At 44.3% G+C, this 20,086-nt stretch overlaps 1 protein-coding gene across 5 annotated transcripts in view; it reads left to right on the top strand.

Moving 5' to 3' along the window:
- LOC108410946 (class I histocompatibility antigen, F10 alpha chain-like) overlaps positions 1 to 20,086 on the top strand; it is a 96,441-nt gene that overhangs the window by 32,359 nt on the left and 43,996 nt on the right. For 4 of the 5 annotated variants that reach the window (XM_037542421.1, XM_037542417.1, XM_037542422.1 and 1 more), the window contains exon 6: positions 15,783 to 15,833. In XM_037542421.1, the coding sequence (XP_037398318.1) occupies positions 15,783 to 15,833 (51 nt within the window). Of the gene's footprint in view, positions 1 to 15,782; positions 15,834 to 16,111; positions 16,139 to 20,086 lie in introns of all 5 variants that reach the window. The other variant, XM_037542419.1, reaches the window with a different exon arrangement.

The raw sequence follows: 20,086 nt of genomic DNA, 5'->3' as shown, positions 1-20,086 counted from the left end.
CAGTTCGTTTAGCCGTCTCATCTACATGCAAGCCGTCTTCCCTTCTCTTACTCGCCCGTCAGAAACTGCAAGAACTTAAACAAGCGCAAAGCCCTCTAGTGGAAAGGAGTGACACCAACAGATCAGAATAAACATCCTTGATCCTGGTACTTGCCACTCATCTGCCACATGCACTGAAACAAGGGATAAACTTTGCTGTTGGCTTTGTGATGAACACCCATCTGCTGTATTCAGTGTAGCCCTTCAGTGGCTCCGTCTCTGGAACCTCAGAGCCAAACCCAGATACTTTTCAGTGCTGGAGACCGACGTAATGTTTCGGAAGATCAGCCGTGAGCACACTGAGCTATAAACCCTTAACAGGGTTTTCTGCATGGTGAATTGATTGATGGAGACTGCTATAGATGGTTTTATTCAGCACTTTATAGAACCATATACAACACGTTCTCGATCAATCTGAAGAACCGCTTCACCATGCAGAGAACATTTTAATCATGTGAATTTCCCACTGTGGGACTAATAAAGGATTATCTTATCTTATGCAAGGGGTTCTTTGTGTGTTCATGGTTCAATATAGAACCTTATTTTTTCAAAAAGGAACCCTTGAAGAACCATCTTTTAAGAGTGTTCACTGAACCATTTCACACCAGACCCCTCTGAGTGACTGACTGTTTACATCTCAAGGACTAAATTATGCACAAATGTGACAAACTGGTTAAATTCCCACAAAACACTAACCGCTGGACTGCTTTCAGCTTTCAGACGTCACCGAGAGGCTGAATGTGCCTGATAATCTGGGTTACACAGGGAACGGTAGCAATCTGTCCTTCACGGATCATGGCATGGGTGTGAACACCTGTCCAAGGGAGAAGGAAAAGAGCTGGCAGTGACTTCCACAAACCAACACCTTTTGATGTTTCTTACTGAAAGGAGCAAGTCATGCAAGCCTTCCGGGACAAACTGGGAAAGTGTGATTGGACTTTACATGTTTGTAAGGAGATAATAAGTCTAATCAAACGCTATCTAAGGTTCTGCAATATGAATATTTACCAGTTTCCTCTATTTCTGATAGATTCTCTTTTCATTCACATGGAAAATAAACACGCTTGGACTTTCATTTATGCCAGAGCAAATAGCCAAAGCAAAGAAGTGACACACAAACTACATGGTGGTCTAGGATAATGCTGAGGTAAAATTCGTTAGCCTTTAACTTCCATTCAACAACCAAATACACTGCCTTTTCTGGATTTGTACCAAAACACATTACAAAACCACCAGGAACCAGGCATGATGTTTTTCAGCAGGGACATCATAGATAAAAGGCTGTGTTTCCACAGCTAAAGAATCCTTTCCTGATGCAGAAAAGACTTAAAAGGTGATTGTGGACTTCAGGATGGCGTGAGAAACACCCCACACTGCTCATCGATGACTTCTCAGACGAAGTAAGAAGCTGCAAGTGTGTCTCAATCCCACATTCCCAGTCACAAAAGCAAAGAACCATCTCCATTTTGTTCAGTAACTGAGTAGAGCAAGCCCCCATCCCACCCTCACAGGGTAGTCAGGACCCTCCTCAAGCTGCCTTTGATCACCCATTCCTCTCTCATTAAACAGGGATCAGGCATTACACTTGACTTATTGTCTGACCGTGATTTCTATTGTTGGGGATTTATCATTTTCCATATAATGAATATGTGCTTTTCATACATTTCTAAATGTTTCTCATTCATAATTTCTGTGATGCAATGTCCAAAACCAAGAAGAAAAGACCACACCTTGAATTTCAAAAGGAAAATATATCATAAAATTTAATGAGAAAAATGTTTTTCAGGATAACAGGAACACACCTGCACACACTGGTAATTTAATACATCATCATTACATGATTATAACGTTTGAGTTATGAAACCCATCCGTAGAATCACATGCAGAACTTCATAGACAGGTATGTCACGGCACATATACATTACGTTGGAACACATGTAAGCACCTCATGAATATGGAAAACCATACGTTGTACCATCTCGTCAGGTGTTTCCACACTCCCATATTAAAATGCAGACATATTCATATACAACTTTACTGATTGGACTTAGGTTGACTGCACAGAGGTCTGCTGTGAGACAATAACATCACTCATCCTACAGTCTGAGAGCTTCTCAAATGATAAAAATCACAACATTCAAGGGATTGGTTGGAGTTGCTCTTTGAGGCGTCATCACATTTGTTTCCAAGCTTTACACCGGATCTATCTCAGATTGGGAAATAATTGAGAGGTCTTACTTCACCAGGCTGCTGCCAACCTGATCATTCCCCCTTCAAGAAGTCTGCTCAATTCAGCAAGGAAGATGCTGAGAAGACACAAGCAATAGCACGTCTAAGAGTACTGGTGGAACCGGCAATCTGAAGAGTGAAGGAGTACCACAACTGGGATGGGGTTGTCCCACTTCCCCCTCACAGGCTCAGTCAACCAACTTTGGGCCATCTGTTGGTTGATGTCGAACTACCAGAGTCCCCTGGACATCAAGGAAGATGAACCTGTTTGAACTTGTGTGCTCATCAATACGTCTAATTATTCAATCATTTCCAGGTTTAAGAATTTTGCAATTCAGATTCAAGTCATTCTTTTACACGACTCTCTACAAAACTCTGCTCACCTCCTTCTTGGAGAGTTGCATATCTGCAGACTTCAGCTCCAACCTAAACCACCCCACTTGACCTTAATTATTGCCTTCAGAAATAATTAATTAGCTGAATGAGGCATTCATGGAAACTTTACAGGTTTTTACCCAGATCTGTACAAAGTAGTCATCCCTATTTGTTATCCTGTTTATTCTTTTTCTATTATATGTTCACATTTCATAGTTTGCCCCACTTAACATAGACTCAAACTTTGTTTTGTAGATAATTTCAACAAGAGGACCTCACACTCCTCACCCTTTGTCAGTTTATGCTAATAAACCTTTAAGGATATTAATCTGAAAAGTGAAAAATGTTTGTTTGCATACTGCATATGCTTCCATCTCACCAAAGAACATCACTGGACAGAAAGATGGAAAGAACCTGTGCGAGTTATACATAAACTTATAGACTACGTACTGTAAATAAAATGCAACAAGTGAGAAGTGATTTAGTGTTTGTGTGATTTGGGTTGATGAAAAATACTTCTGTTCATTTGGAGCCCTGTTTTCATCATTATATCTATTATAAAGATATGTATGATATTTGTGAAGAAGGACATCAGTTTGCTTTTCTACAACAGCACAACAAACAAATTTCAAGAAGTACACTGAAATTCCTTAACGGATGTTTTCTTCAGCAACACTCGTTCAAGAAAGAGAAATTCTATTATGCCACTCTTTAAAAACTCTATGCTCACGCAAGGCCACCCACTTGCTGGTATCCACCCACTTGCAGTGCAAGTCCCTCTTACTGGTCTCCAGTCTGCAGAGAAACATAATTACAATTATTTCAGCTACGATGTTTTTTTAAGGTGCCTGGAAGTTTTTTAGGTACACTTAAGCTTCTTGAAACATATAAGTCAGCTGTGGTGCCCACGTTTGTGCATACCAGACTATGCCATCCTTTGGTTGATACCTAGAGCAAAAGGGGAGCTCTGACCAACTAAGTGAAACGCTACACAGTTTATCAACTCCTATCTATTTTGTCCATCAATAAAACAGAACTGTAACGGTGCAACCTCCAAAAGAAGAGCCACCGGGATTTACGTACGGCCAAGTTGGCGCTATGGGCGTGGGTGTGGATACGAGGAGGCGAGACTCCAAGTTCAAGTGCATATGTGCTTATTTTATTACACACAAAAACAAAAAAAAAACTGAATCAAACAGAAATAAAACGAAAGATAAACTTGAGGCTTCGCTGCAAGGCTAATCCTCATCACACAGGTTATTCCCAAACTGTTACAAGCAGCTAACAGCATCACACCAGGATTACACCACTCCTCCCACAGGTAGCTGAGAAGACCCGGCTGAAAGAACACCGAGCGTTCTTATCGTCGAAGCCCCGCCCCGACTAAACTAATAACTTGCTCGGAGGGACGATGTCCCAGGGCTCTAATTTACATACACACACAAACATATATACACACCCATCTACACAGCTACTGACTAGTCGTGACTAATATATACATATTACCGGTAAGTATTCATTAATTAACTAATTAATTCCTTTGCAGGTTTCCCCCTTTAGAACACTGAGGCCCCTCTCCCTCCCTGAAGGTGGATCCGCCCAACAGGTGACAAGAAGCCTCGGTCCCCTTTACCTCCCATTTGCCCTCATCCCCTTCTACTATTGTTCTTATTAATCTCAGTGATGGGCATACACTGCACCATCACAAGAACCAACACATCAGAATATCAGATGTGTTTTAAAGCATGAATAGTTGGTTATTAGTTGTTAGAAAAGGACATTTAATATTTGATATTTATGCCTAATTTGAATTTTTAACTTGTATTTGTGCTTCTGCCACTGGATAAGCAGCTCCAGCACCAGCAAATGCTGCTACAAACACAGCCATACCCCACCTACAAAACCTACATAGCATACTGATCATGATATGCTAGGTCTTGAATGCATGATAATAAATGATTATAATGTGCCACAATGGAATCGTGTGTTAAGGTCACAGCATGGTTCATTCTAGCATTGAATACCTTATAGCTAGTGCATGCAGGTGTTCTCAATCCCAAATCCAACACTTTCAACCTTCCAAAGCACCCTCATCAGCAGCATGTATTGGTGCAGTTCATCTCCAGTCCAAAGTTCTTCTCTTATTCAGTACTATTATTCATCCACTTCCCTGGATTTAGGGAACCTGCCCTGTGACCAGAAGTTCGCTGGTTCGATCCCCTGAAGTGAAGTGCCCTTGAGTAAGACACCTAACCCCCAATTGCTCCCCGGACGTTGTGGATAGGGCTGCCCACTGCTCTGGGCTAGTGTGCTCACTGCCCCCTAGTGTGTGTGTTCACTAGTGTGCATGTATGTGGGTGTTTCACTGCACAGATGGGTTAAATGCAGAGGTCTAATTTCATAGTGTGCAAACACAGAGACAAATGGTTATCAATTCTATTCTATGCAGTGTTTCAGTGTTTCCTCTAGTTCTTGCCCTTCAAGCCAAGCCACCGTGTGGCACTATTTCTGAGTGCATCCCACCGTGGGCGAGTAAAGTCCTTTGCCTCCTCTTTCTTTATGGATGTGAGATGCATGTAACATTGTTTTAAACCCTTTTTATCACTTTCGAAGGCAGTCTTATCGTAAACTCTTCATCTTCACTGCTCCACGTTGACAACACAGGCGCAGTTTGGAGTCCGGCTCCAAAAAGCAGCCACCTGATTGGTCCAGCGGGAAGCACATGACGATTAGTCCGTGAATCCACATCACTCATGAAGAAAAGACGACTATGCGAGGAAGGAACTATATCCAAAGTGCTGGATTATACACGGAGAACTCTTACTGTCACGCTCTGAACCAATGGGTCGTTTTATTGAAGTAAGTGCCCCATATATGGGAATGGGATTAAACGAAAAACAGCTTCGCCTTATGGGCTATAGTTAAAAAGTAGCCACTACTTTTCAAAAAGTGGCTAAAAGGTAGCCTCGATTTTTCTGGAAAAGTTCCTTAAAAAGAATTGTAGCTGGCTACAAATTTGGGAAAGTAACTACTAAGTAGCTAATTACTATTTTTTGTTAGTAGCTATCCCAACACTGATAAAGAGCCTAAACAATATACCCTGCGTCATGTGAATTTCTTATCCACGCCATTCCCCCACACTCTCTCAGGAAAGGGCAGGCATAATAATGCCAGAGTTGATTTTTTTTGTTTGTTTTATTTATTTATTTATTTTGTAATTTTGCTCTGTGAGTTAACGCTCTAAATGAGTGCTTTTGGTCACATTTATTTCCTGTTATTGTCTTTCCTTAATCAGTTTTATTCTTCAGTTCTCTGCTCAGGCTCAGGTTCCACAGCAGTTTCTACCCAGAAACAACTGTAAGATAAGATCACCGTATTGCGTGCACTTCGGTATTCAGTTCACTTAAGTATTCCGTGCACTTCGGTATTCCGTGCACTTCGGTAATCAGTGCACTTCGGTAATCAGTGCACTTCGGTATTCAGTGCCCTTCAGTATTCCGTACACTTCGGTATTCCGTGCACTTCAGTATTCCGTGCACTTCGGTAATCAGTGCACTTCGGTATTCAGTGCCCTTCAGTATTCCGTACACTTCGGTATTCCGTGCACTTCAGTATTCCGTGCACTTCGGTAATCAGTGCACTTCGGTATTCCGTGCACTTCGGTATTCCGTGCACTTCGGTATTCAATGCACTTCGGTATTCAGTGCACTTCGGTATTCCGTGCACTTCGGTATTCAGTGCACTTCGGTATTCAGTGCACTTCGGTATTCAGTGCACTTCGGTATTCAGTGCACGGTTTGGACATCAAATCTGTGCAAACATTGACGGTGGCGGTACAAACCGGTGACGTTTTGGCGCAAATGTGACCAATCAAAATGCATCTTGGTTGCTGGGCAGATTTTGCAGAGTCCAACCAATCATTGCAGCCTGTTTGACTTCGGGTATTTCCCCGACTATATAAAGCGACTATCGACTTTTTCTGATGTTATTGGAGCCTTTTGGAGCCTGAACATGCTCTTCAGTTACTGTCCTCAGCCAGCAGGGGGAGCTGCCGTGAGCCCCGTCCCACAGCACTCGGTGCTCGGTCTCACAGTCAGATGAGACCCGCGCCGCTCCACGGCCTCACTGCACATGAACTGCGCATGCCCACAGCCACCGCTGACCCCGCCCCCTATATACACAGCAGGGAAGTAGCTCTGCCAAAGTGTCTCTATAAGGTCGCCGTGCCGTCCCAAGCCCGGATAAAGGAGGAGGGCTGAGCGTAGAGCAGCAGCTCCGCCCCTCACAACAGGCTTCTGATTAAAGTTGACATGCCAACATTTAACAACACAGGACGACATGGATTTATGTCATTTACGTAGAAATGATTTATGAAATGTGGGTCTAGACTAAGCGCTGAAGTCATGATGTTATTTTGAGCGGTGACGTCCTGTTTAAAGGCGAAAAGAGAAGAATCGACAGAAGGAGTTCATTCATTCAGAGCTCGTGTGTAGTTCTGACATATTCAGGGTGTTTTTACTCTGTTTTATCTCCCACACCGTCATTCCTTTATCCTACAGCTTCAAATACATGCTAATTCGGCGATGACGTCATGTAGCGACCTCTAGCGACTTTTAGGGCGGCCAATAGCAACTTTCCTTACTGAGGAGACGGCAACACTGAGAATGACGTAGAGGGAGAAGGCGGTAGAGAGGAGAAAGGTAGAGAGCTTCCTGGAACGTCCATATTTGCAGCTTTAATCGGTAAAATATTCCTCCAAAGTGATTTTTCCACCGAGCTCCATGAGAAAAGACGATGATATTGGAGACGGCGACACTCCGCGTCGTCTTTCTGTCGGGATTATTTGTTTTGACTCTCGGGGGTGAGCGCTTTTCTTCAGTTCTCCTTTTTGGTTCTGCGCCGTCACGAAAACGAAAGTAAAAATCTCGACATTGTGAACTGTAACTAAAACAGAGTAAAGTGTAGATGTCGTTAATAAGTTGATAGTTATTGTACAAGCTGAGATCATTCTTTACTGATTTATTATACTAGCTAGTTCCAGCCACGCGGGCTGATTGGCTGAGCAGCTCTAGCGGTGCTGTTATATTAACACTGTATCACCCCGCAGAGGCTTTAACAGCTGTAGGAGACGCCCAAGCCACCACATCTCGTGTTCTACTGCTTAAATCGTTCATTAATCTGTTTCTCTACAGGTAAACACTCCCTGCATTATCTCTACACTATCCAGTCCAGAAACTCTACAGACAGAATGTATGAGTTCAGTGCAGTGACTCTGCTGGATGACAGACAGATTGACTCCTACAGCAGTACAGACGGGGTCAGGACTCCTAAACAGGACTGGCTGAAGGAGATGAAGGAGAGTGAGTGGACAGCAGGCGCTGATAAGCTGAAGTACGATGGACAATATTTGAACAACATCCTCGACATACAGATGAAGACCTTCAGACACGATGAGTCAGGTGAGAACTTTTCATTTTTCAGTTCATGATCTTCATGCAGAAGATTCATTTAAAAGACTCGGTTCAGTGACGTTCAGAATTCAGGGAAAAGCTCCAAATTGTTCCAGGCTAATATAGTTCTATTTCTGTTTTATTTGGAAGAGTTAGTGAAGGGATATTCTCTTAACCATGGAAAAGGAAAAATGGAAAAACTAAAACGTGAAACTTTGGACTGGTTGAAATTAAAATGGGGCTATTTTGTAAGTAATAGCATGTTATAAATATCCATACAGAAGAAAACATGTTTTATTATTCAGAAATAACTGAGGTACATTGAGGGACATCAGAATGTTTCTGTGTTCGTTGAGTAACTACTGCAACACCGGATGCTGATGGAGACTTGTCCTCTTCTCCCTGCAGGCACCTTGTTAGTCTGTCAGAAATATATCTTCGCTTTTTCTGGAAGGAGCTGACATCAGATAGAGTAGTTAGCCTTCCTAGTGATAAAGCTGTGCCAGAGCTGGCTGCACTCACAAAATGTGATATACTTGTCTACGTCATATTCTGTTAAAACATGAAATGTTAGTGTGTCTGATCATTTCTATCGGTCTCTGTTCTTCATTTACGTCTCAGATCATCACACTCTTCAGTGGAGAATCGGCTGTGAGGTTGAAACGGACTCTGGCGGCTCGCTGTCAGTGTTAAACTGCATTAATGAATACGGCTACGACGGACAGAACTTAATCTCTTACAACTGGACCTCGAAGAGATGGTCAGCCTCAGTCAGTCAGGCTAAAGTGTTGGAGGAGGAGTGGAACGCTGGACCTGTTGATCGGAGATGTGAAGACTGTGTGGAGTGGCTGAAGAATTATTTGCGGTACAACACTTCTGACACCAAACTGAGTGAGTATTTATATTATCCTTAATTATTATTCTCATTATTATCAGTGTTATCAACTGTGTTGAGGTGACCGGAGTGAGAATTTGAATCATACCCTTCATTCTTAAACCAGCCCCCAGGGACCCACAAGCAGTCCACATTTTTGCTCTAACGCAGCTCCAAACAAGGCAAAACCAAGTCAATAAGAACACTGAATACCTGGTACAGGTGCACTGTGAGCTGGATTTGTTAGAGTAAACTGTATTTTAAAGTGTCTGCTGTGTCTGAACTCTTTCTACTGGTTAGTGTCTTCATGTCTTTATACACTGCTCAAAAACCTAAAGGGAACACTGTGAAATCAAACTGTCCACTTAGGAAGCAACACTGATTGACAATCAGTTTCACAGCTGTTGTGCAAATGGAACAGACAACAGGTGGAAATTATTGGCAATTAGCAAGACACACTCAGTAAAGGAGTGGTTCTGCAGGTGGGGACCACAGACCACTTCTCAGTACCTTTCTGCTTTCTGGCTGATGTTTTGGTCACTTTTGAATGTTCGTGGTGCTTTCACACTCGTGGTAGCAGGAGACGGACTCTACAACCCACACAAGTGGCTCAGGTAGTGCAGCTCATCCAGGATGGCACATCAATGCGAGCTGTGGCAAGAAGGTTTGCTGTGTCTGTCAGCGTAGCATCCAGAGGCTGGAGGCGCTACCAGGAGACAGGCCAGTACACCAGGAGACGTGGAGGAGGCCGTAGGAGGGCATCAACCCAGCAGCAGGACTGCTACCTCCGCCTTTGTGCAAGGAGGAACAGGAGGAGCACTGCCAGAGCCCTGCAAAATGACCTCCAGCAGGCCACAAATGGTTAGAAACCGACTCCATGAGGATGGTATAAGGGCCCGACGTCCACAGATGGGGGTTGTGCTCACAGCCCAACACCATGCAGGATGCTTGGCATTTGCCAGAGAACACCAGGATTGGCAAATTCGCCACTGGCGCCCTGTGATCTTCACAGAGGAAAGCAGGTTCACACTGAGCACATGTGACAGACGTGACAGAGTCTGGAGACGCCGTGGAGAGCGATCTGCTGCCTGCAACATCCTTCAGCATGACCGGTTTGGCAGTGGGTCAGTAATGGTGTGGGGTGGCATTTCTTTGGAGGGCCGCAAAGCCCTCCATGTGCTCGCCAGAGGTAGCCTGACTGCCATTAGGTGCAGAGATGAGATCCTCAGACCCCTTCTGAGACCATATGGTGGTGCGGTTGGCCCTGGGTTCCTCCTAATGCAGGACAATGCTAGACCTCATGTGGCTGGAGTGTGTCAGCAGTTTCTGCAAGATGAAGGCAATGAAGCTATGACCTGGCCCGCCCGTTCCCCAGACCTGAATCCGATTGAGCACATCTGGGACATCATGTCTCGCTCCTTCCACCAACGCTACTATGCACTACAGACTGTCCAGGAGTTGGCAGATGCTTTAGTCCAGGTCTGGGAGAAGATCCCTCAGGAGACCATCCGCCACCTCATCAGGAGCTGCCCAGGCATTGTAGGGAGGTCATACAGGCACGTGGAGGCCACACACAACACTGAGCCTCATTTTGACTTGTTTTAAGGACATCACATCAAAGTAGGATCAGCCTGTCGTGTGTTTTTCCACTTTAATTTTGTGTGTGACTCCAAATCCAGGCCTCCACTGGTTAATAAATTTGATTTCCATTGAATTTTGTGTGATTTTGTTGTCAGCACATTCAACTTTGTACAGAACAAATTATTCAATGAGAATATTTCATTCATTCAGATCTAGGATGAGTTATTTGAGTGATCCCTTTATTTTTTTGAGCAGTGTACATTTAATTTATAAGTGTTCAAAGGCAGGTCAATAAAAACTCTGTTAATCTCAAGTGGAATAAAATCATCTGAGCGGGTTTTAACGTTTGTCGTGTTTACTGTGAACATGCAGGTGATATTCTCTGGCATCTGACCGACGAGAGCCTTATAGATATGCTGCTGCCACTCAACTATGATAAAATACGCAGTTAGGGAAAAGTAAGATCCTGTGGTAATGGGTGTCCACACAGCAGGTTACAGCTGTTCTGCCTGTTTTCTTTAGTGATTCCACAACGCTGTATCAGTAAAATAACTTTGAGACTGGTCGCTGTGTCTCGGCTCCAAACTGTCCAGCATAGCCTGAAAGCCCTGGTTCTCAATGACAAAGTACAGAGGGAAATCCGTGGCAATAAAAGTTGCAATAAAATTTGTAATTCGCTTCAATTTTGGGCAGAAGATTTGACGTCGCTTGCTCGATGGTCCTCTGTTTGGCAGCAACACTCATGGAAAATGGGTGGAAATATGTAATATGGTTTCTCATATTACAGATCAAAAAACAAAGAAAAAACTGTCGGACCCTTTCTGAAACAGTCCAGTACAGCAGTCAGTTTGTATTAAAGGGTGGGATTGGATCAGAGATGAAAACATTTTTTTAAAAAGCAAACATGTAAAATCACGTTCTCCTGTCATTACAGCCAGCATGAAAAAATACTTTATGAATGAAATGATACTTATCAAGGAGGCTGGGGAGCTGTCAGAGACCTTGGCACTTGAGCGGGAGTGGGTGACTGCTGAACAGTGTTTGATGTTCCCCGTGATGGAGTCACCTACAAGCGCGTAGTGAATCCCAGAACGTGTGAACGGCGGGGCGACTGTGTGGGGGCCTCCCGAGAGGCTGAAAGGCGAGGCTGCTGATCCACACATGGTGAGGGAGCTGTGTCTCAGTGTTCAGTAAAAGGAGGCCGCGTTCCTCCCTGCAGTGTATAGGGGGGCAGCGCTCCCTTGTCTCTGCAGTAGCCTGGGCTGCACGGTGTACAAGTGTGGACAAGAGAAGGAGAATCATCTTCCAGCTCTTCCAGAATTGTGAGTCTTGCTCATTTGCAGGTTTCGAGGTAATGGGTGGCAGGCAGAACAGCTTGCATTGTGCAGACCACCACAGACTACGGCTCTGTTTGACACAGGGTGGGGCAGCTCATTCCCTTTGGTGTCTCCCCCCAGCCGAGGCCAAGGATCTTCAACTTGGGCTAGAGCAGCCAAGACTCTGGCATCAATAACAGAGGGAGTAACGTTAGCCTGGGCTGACCCCAACATGAGCACTGAAATCCTAACTTCCAGTTCAGTAATTCTTTAGGTCAGACAAGCACAGCCGGCCCAACCGAGTGAGGATTTTAATGGAGGGATAGCAGTAAAAAGCTTGAGGTGCTTAAAAGCAGAGATTAAAAACCACTTAGGCTACACTGAAAACAAAACTCCCACTAAAAACTAAACTCCCGCTCTCTGACGTCCTCACCATCGCTCACTCTGACAAGTCAGCTGTCCTCAGACTTTTTATAAGAGGTAGCTTTAAAGAAAGTGATGACTGGCTAAAGTGTCGCAGAAAAACCCGTTTACAGGTTGTTTTTCTACTGTCTGGTAGTTAACTGTGTAGAAGATGGTAACAGGCTACTGCAGGAAATTTCAGAAACTTTGTGAAGAATAAAAACAATGTTTATGTGGATTTCATTTACGTTTCCTTTTTTTTTTTTCAAAACAAAAAAATGAATTTGTCATTCCAGCCAAACCAGAGGTTCATGCATTTGCAAAGAAGTCTACAACTAACTCAGGCAAGCTGACCTTGACCTGCTTGGCCACGGGCTTCTACCCCAAAGACGTGAGGCTGGATGTGAGGAAGTTCCAGACTTCACTGCCTGAACATCTGCTAACATCTTCAGGAGTCAGACCCAATGGTGATGGAACCTACCAGCTGAGGAAGAGTGTGGAGATCCAGGAGGACGAAAAAGCAGATTATGACTGTTATGTGAATCACGTCACCCTCGAGAAACCGATCATTATACAATGGGGTAATTATATCTGTGTAACCTCATGTATTTCTGGTCTACTGAAGTTTAGAATGTTTCTCAATGTAAATCTAAACCCTGTTTAACAGAATAGCAGATGTGCAGGGCCTAGACCAAAACTACATGATGAGAGGACAGCTTTAAAGTATTTCCCCACTTTAATCTAAACTAATATTGTTGTAAATGAGAACAAGGTTTGCAGGAATGGTGTCTTTGTTTGAAGAGTGTTCTGTTACTCTGTTCATCAAAGCTCAGCTTTGCTCTAACAGTTCGCTCTAGGTGGAGCTCATGTCTTACACTCTCAGCCCTCAGCGCTAGACTGTCTCAGTAGCTCCGCCTTCAGAATAAGAGTCTTTATAGAAGAGCTCAGCAAATAAATGCTCCAGAACAATTACCCCAACATTACCATGAACACATTCCTGAACAAACTGCTACATATTGCTGGTGTTGGAACAAAACCACGTATCTCCATTTTTTCCCATTGTGGTTTTTTTTTTTTTTTTTTTTACTTCCTTTGAAAAAGCCTGTTTCTCTTTACATTTTATATAAATTTCATGCTGAATGCACCAAAAGAAATGGCTTGGGGAAAAAGTCTGGTTACATTGACTCCTAGTTAAAGTAAAGTATGTTTTTTCCTTCTCCTGTAAAGTTATAATGTTGAAGATTTTGTTCTGACAGCAGCAACATACATACATGCATAGCAGCTGCTGCTTGCAGTTGTAGTCATTATTTTCAGTAATTTCAGTGGAGCCACATTTCTGAAAATAGATTAGCTTAAAGGGATTTCCAGGGATTTTTCACAATTTCTGTATAACTCAGTGTGTGAGGTGTAAACAGAGAGATTCAGAGGGGTTTGGTGTGAAATGGTTCAGAAGTCTTTACAGTGGTGGTGATGGGAACCAGGGGTCGCCATGACTACAACACAGATATAGACATTTTATTTACCATCCAGAACCACCAGAGAACCTACACGAGTCTTTTTTTATATGAGATGATGGTAAAATCTGAAATAATAAGTTTTCTTTTGGAACTAATTTACCTCACAACATCCTACATGGGCCTTTCTGACTTTCAGTATGTTTTAGGCCAAAATCATCTCTAAGTCATAAAAGAATATCTCAGACATCAGGCAGTGAATTCATGACCATTTACTGTAGTAACTTTCTGTGCAGGAACTGGACGTCTGGTTCCTATCACCACCACTGTGAAAGGTTTTCTAGACCAGAGCTTTTCACACCAAACCACTCTGAATGACTCTGTTTACATCTGAGACTTATTTATAGAGGAATTTTTAAAAATCTGTGAAATTCACCTTTAAGCTTCCAAACTGATTTTATTAGAAAAAACTATACATAAATTCCCAGTACTGTGATACTGTGTATACAAAAACCAACATAAATCTTAATTATACTGTGATATAATTTTTTTCACCCAGGGTTAGAAATTAATATTGTCATTGCATGTTTTTTTTTCCTTTTTTTCTTTTTCTTTCTCTAGTTTTTTTACTATTATCTGTCTATTCTGGTTACTTTTCCTTTATGTTAAATTATAGAATGCCCAGTGGCTGATCACATGACCAGCAAATGTCCACCTCAATTAGGCATTTCCTGAATTACACTAGGGGGGCACTCGTCCCTATTAGTGGCGCAAACAGCTGCTTGTGTGGCTTTAAAGCAAAACGTCTGCTGTTGTTAATACAGGCAAATAACAGCCACTTGTATACCTGACATAATCCTCAATAGATGACAAGATAAATCCTCAGTATAAAGTCCTGTTTAGGAAACCTGTTGGTCAGACTAGCTTTTGGTGGCAGAACTGAGCTCTTCAAATATAATCATCATTCCTGTGACCCCTGGTCTCCTGACCTCTCGCCTTTGGCACTTCTGCCATCAGTCTCAGTCTTCAAATTATGCAAAATCAGAATCAGCCTGCTAGCCATCGGTCTTCCAACCCTGACCTGCTCCTAGCAGAAGGTTTTTATTATCTAGACTAAAGGTGCTGCTCACAGAGCTGCTGTGTCTGCATCCACAGTAGCCACCAAAGCTGAGCACGTTTCATACAGGTACAGAGTTGGGTTCTTTCACTGGGACCTGATGGAGGGCTGATATTGAAGGAGTCATCTGTTAAATCAGACGGGCTCCTGAGTTCTGATGTTGCGTAAGAAGCAGTTCAGTTACGATGCAGAGGCAGCCTGCAGTAGTACTCTAGATTGGGATTTGGTTGTGACTGACATTTGTCATTTATGCAATATGTTTATTGCAGTGAGCAAAATACGTCACCCCTGCAGATGAAAGATAGAAGAGAGTCCACTTCAGATTTACAGCATGTTTTCACTGTCATGTTAGAACAAAAACATACAGCTCAGTGATTTTGTTCAACACTTTTCTGTTTACAGACAAAATGTGCTTTGACTGCCAGAGTTCAGGTTCAGGAGCGGTTGGACCAGTGATTGGCGGAGTGGTGGGGCTTCTGCTGATTATCGGTTTGATAATCTTTGTCCTTATTAAGAAGGGGATAATTGGTGAGTATAGACTATCAGTACAAACTGTGCTCAAAGTATAAAGATTAATTGTTTATAATTGACTGCCAAAAGGAAAAAAGGCCTCCTCAGGCTTCCACCTCAGCATCTTCATCCTTAAAACGAGATGATAGGAAGAAGCTCATTACCAGGGAGATGTGTGAGGGTCTTGTCATCATGAAAGAAAATCCCAATGCACCTCTTTATTGTAAACTTGGATTGGAAAAATGACATTTTATTTAAGTGTTTTATTTTTTCTAGTGGCTCAGTCTTTTTGCAAGTTTGTCATGGCTTAGTATCAAATATACGTTTACATTATTTTTCTAAATAAAACGAACAAGAATAAAAATGCAGTTCTGAAAACTGAACAGCAGTTAATGTTTATTTTACATTAACATAATCTCTTTTCTTATTTACCAGCCAATCCGTGTAGTGGAAATGCGACACCTGCTCTGCAAGCCCCACCAAATGGTCAGTGTCCTTGTGATTTTATTGCTCTGTGCTGTCATGTTACGATACGATGTGGTCATGTTCAAATATACATAATTGACCTTTTAAATTTCAGCATGTTGCTACACATCAGGCTGTTTTCACTGTAACACTGTAATGTCTAACTCAAAATGCTGGAGTCCTCACCATCATGTACCTCTTCAACAAGCCAAGATTCACAATCAGTCATCTTCATTTTTCCCTGTGTTGAACGTTTAATAAAAGCACAAAGACATTTTTACATATAACTTCTTCTTCAGGTGTTCCTGAAAAGCTCATGCAAGCTGGTAAATTCCATTTGAGTTTCATTCTTACTCAGCAAACTCTACAGTAGAAATACTGTGGCACAGCAGGGCTGCAACAGCAGCTGCAGTCTTACTATGAAGTTAGACTTAATTTAAAAGAAAGGAAAAGGAAACCAGTAGCAGCAGTGAAAGGATTATGGGTGGATCATCTGATTATGAATCTCAAGAGATGCTTCCTTATGACGGGCAGTCACAAGGAAATAACCATGTACAGTCTGAGAGCTTTTTATGTTGTAGGGAAATCTCTGTGAATATTGACAGAAATAGAGACCACTCAACTCTACAGACTCAGCAGTTCAGTGCGAGAGCAGCTTCAGTGTTCGTGGCCCTTTTCTCCAGTAACCAGTTTCAGTATGGAACATAATGCAGTAACAGCTCAGAGAGGCCTGCTTAAACCAGAGAAAACCAACACGCCAATGCTTCTGATCAGAACTTCAGCAGGTGCTTCTTGTTGGAGCCGAGCGTCTCACCAGCAGTGCTTTCTGAGAATCTGGGGAAAAACAACACGCTCTACCTTTTTCCTCCTCTTTCCCAGTGCACTGTGCTATGATATAGCACTGCCACTCAGCGTAAGGCCACAGTTATAGTGACTAACGGCAGAAATCCACCAAGTGCAGCATTTATGATAAAGCTGTGTAATGACTAGAAATGACTCAGAATGTTTCAATAATGAAAGTCATGAAAAAAATAAATTAAGATTTTCAATATGCAGATGAGCTTATCTACAGTGTTCTGCATTCTCATGAGACCCATGAGATGTTTGACCTCTGTACTCCATCAGAGGGCAGAGCCGGCATCTACATTTAGGTCAGAGATTCGTATCTGTTTGATCTGAAAAGAAAGCACAGAAAGACCACTGCAGCAACCTAAAGGCTGCTGTATCCCAGAGGGTCTGTAGCACTCATTTCATCAGGTTTGGTAACGGCTAACGGACACGTCACACATTTTCTCTTCTCCAGCTAAAGGCCATGAGGTGGAAAGTGGCTAGGCTAATTACATTAGCTGAGGTGGACACAGAAAAGTAGAATTTGTCTGCTTGTCTAAAAGACTTCAGATGGACACCTTTCTCTGTGTAAATGTCAAGCCAGATGTCACCTACTACAGATTTGTCTGGGTTTAATACAGTGCAGTTATGGTAGGATCCCCATATCTGGTCATTGTGTCCTGTGGTAGCCTGTGGCCAAGGTTCTAGAACCTTTGTTTAATTTTTAATGCCTTAAAAACAAATTTATTAAATTTGACTGATCTAATTACTGTGCATAATTTTGTGAAATGGCTGATTTGGCACTATTGGAATATAAATGAGTAAATACATACACCTCTCCTTGGATCACCACCTTATCGTGGTGGAGGGGTTTGCGTGCTTGAATGATCTTAGGAGCTATGTTGTCTGGAGCAAAAGCTCCTGGTAGGGTCTCCCATGGCAAACTGGTCCTAGGTGACAGGTCAGACAAAGTGTGATCCATAATAACCCCTATGAAGACACAAAAGCAGGACTTGTGTACCCTGCCCGGAACAGGGTTACCGGGGCCCCACCCTGGAGCCAGGCCTGGGGGAGGGGCTCGCCAGCGAGCGTCTGGTGGCCGGGCATTTACTCATGGTGCCCGGCCGGGCCCAGCCCGAAGGAGTTACATGAGTCCCCCCTCCCATCGACCCACCACCAATGGGAGGGGCAGTAGTAGGGGTTCGGTGCGTTGTGGATCGGGCAGTGTCCGAAGGCATGGGCCTTGGTGTTCTGATCCTCGGTTGCTGAAACTGGCTTTTGGAACTTGGAACGTTACCTCACTGGCGGGGAAAGAGCCTGAGTTGGTGCGCGAGGTTGAGAGATACCGGCTAGATATAGTCGGGCTCACCTCAACACACAGCTTGGGCTCTGGGTCCAATCTCCTTGAGAGGGGCTGGACTTTATTCTTTTCTGGAGTTGCCCATGGTGAGAGGCGGCGGGCAGGTGTGGGCTTTCTCATAGCCCCTCGACTCGGTGCCTGTATGTTGGGGTTTTCTCCGGTGGACGAGAGGGTAGCTTCCCTACGCCTTCGGGTTGGGGAACGGGTCCTGACTGTTGTCTGTGCTTATGCACCGAACAGCAGTTCAGAGTACCCAGCCTTCTTAGAGTCCTTGGGAAGGGTGCTTGAAAGTGCTCCTCCTGGAGACTCTATTGTCCTACTGGGGGACTTCAACGCTCACGTGGGCAATGACAGTGAGACCTGGAGGGGTGTGATTGGGAGGAATGGCCTCTCTGATCTGAACCCGAGTGGTGTTCAGTTTTTGGACTTCTGCGCAAACCACAGTTTGTCCATCACGAACACCATGTTCGAACACAAGGATGTCCATAAGTGCACATGGCACCAGGACACCCTAGGCCGCAGTTCAATGATTGACTTTGTAGTCGTGTCATCGGAGGTGGTGGACACCCCAGGTGAGAGATGCCGTCAAGCTGAAGAAGGAGTCCTACCGGGCATGGTTGGCCTGTGGGACACCAGAGGCAGCTGGCAGGTATCGACAGGCCAAGCGATCTGCGGCTTCAGTTGTCGCCAAGGCAAAAACCCGTGTATGGGAGGAGTTTGGTGAGGCCTTGGAAAGTGACTTTAAGTCGGCTCCGAAAAGATTCTGGCAAACCGTCAGGCGACTCAGAAGGGGAAAGCAGTGTGCCACTAGCACTGTATATAGTGGAGATGGGGTGCTGCTGACTTCGACTGAAGACGTCATTGGGCGGTGGAAGGAATACTTTGAGGACCTTCTCAATCCCACCGACACGCTCTCCAGTGAGGAGGCTGAGTCTGGGGACATGGGAATAGGCTTGTCCATTACTGAGGCCGAAGTCGCTAAGGTAGTTAAGAAGCTCCTTGGTGGCAAGGCTCCAGGGGTGGATGAGATCCGCCCTGAGTTCCTCAAGGCTCTGGATGTTGTGGGGCTGTCTTGGCTGACACGCCTTTTCAACATTGCGTGGACATCGGGGGTGGTGCCACTGGATTGGCAGACTGGGGTGGTGGTGCCTCTTTTTAAAAAAGGGGACCGGAGGGTGTGTTCCAACTACAGGGGAATCACACTCCTCAGCCTCCCTGGCAAGGTCTATGCAGGGGTACTGGAGAAGAGTCCGGCTTATAGTCGAACCTCGGATCCAGGAGGAACAGTGCGGGTTCCGCCCTGGTCGTGGAACACTGGACCAACTCTTCACCCTCTCCAGGATTCTGGAGGGTTCATGGGAGTTTGCCCAACCAGTCCACATGTGCTTTGTGGATTTGGAGAAGGCATTCGACTGTGTTCCCCGGGGTATTCTGTGGGAGGTGCTTCGGGAGTACGGGGTACATGGCTCTTTGCTACGAGCCATTCAGGCCCTGTACAAACAAAGCTGGAGTTTGGTTCGCATAGCCGGCAGTAAGTCAGACTCGTTCCCAGTGAGAGTTGGACTCCGTCAGGGCTGCCCTTTGTCACCGATTCTATTCATAATTTTTATGGATAGAATTTCTAGGTGCAGTCAAGGGATGGAGGGTGTCCGGTTTGGTGACCTCAGGGTCACATCGCTGCTGTTTGCAGATGATGTGGTCCTATTGGGGACATCAGGCCGCGAACTTCAGCTTTCGCTGGATCGGTTTGCAGCCGAGTGTGAAGCGGCTGGGATGAGAATCAGTACCTCTAAATCCGAAACCATGGTTCTCAGGCGGAAAAGGGTGGAGAGCCCTCTCTGGGTCGGGGATAGGCTCTTGCCTCAAGTGGAGGAGTTCAAGTATCTCGGGGTCTTGTTCACGAGTGATGGTACAAGGGAGCGGGAGATTGACAGGCGGATTGGTGCTGGGTCAGCAGTGATGCGGGCTCTTTACCGGTCTGTTGTGGTAAAGAAAGAGCTGAGCCATAAGGCAAGGCTCTCGATTTACCGGTCGATCTACGTTCCCACCCTCACCTATGGTCATGAGCTTTGGGTAATGACCGAAA

This window comes from Pygocentrus nattereri, chromosome 11 (genome assembly GCF_015220715.1).
Source record: "Pygocentrus nattereri isolate fPygNat1 chromosome 11, fPygNat1.pri, whole genome shotgun sequence".
Taxonomy (NCBI): Eukaryota; Metazoa; Chordata; class Actinopteri; order Characiformes; family Serrasalmidae; genus Pygocentrus; species Pygocentrus nattereri.
This window is presented reverse-complemented; position numbering and strand designations above follow the sequence as displayed.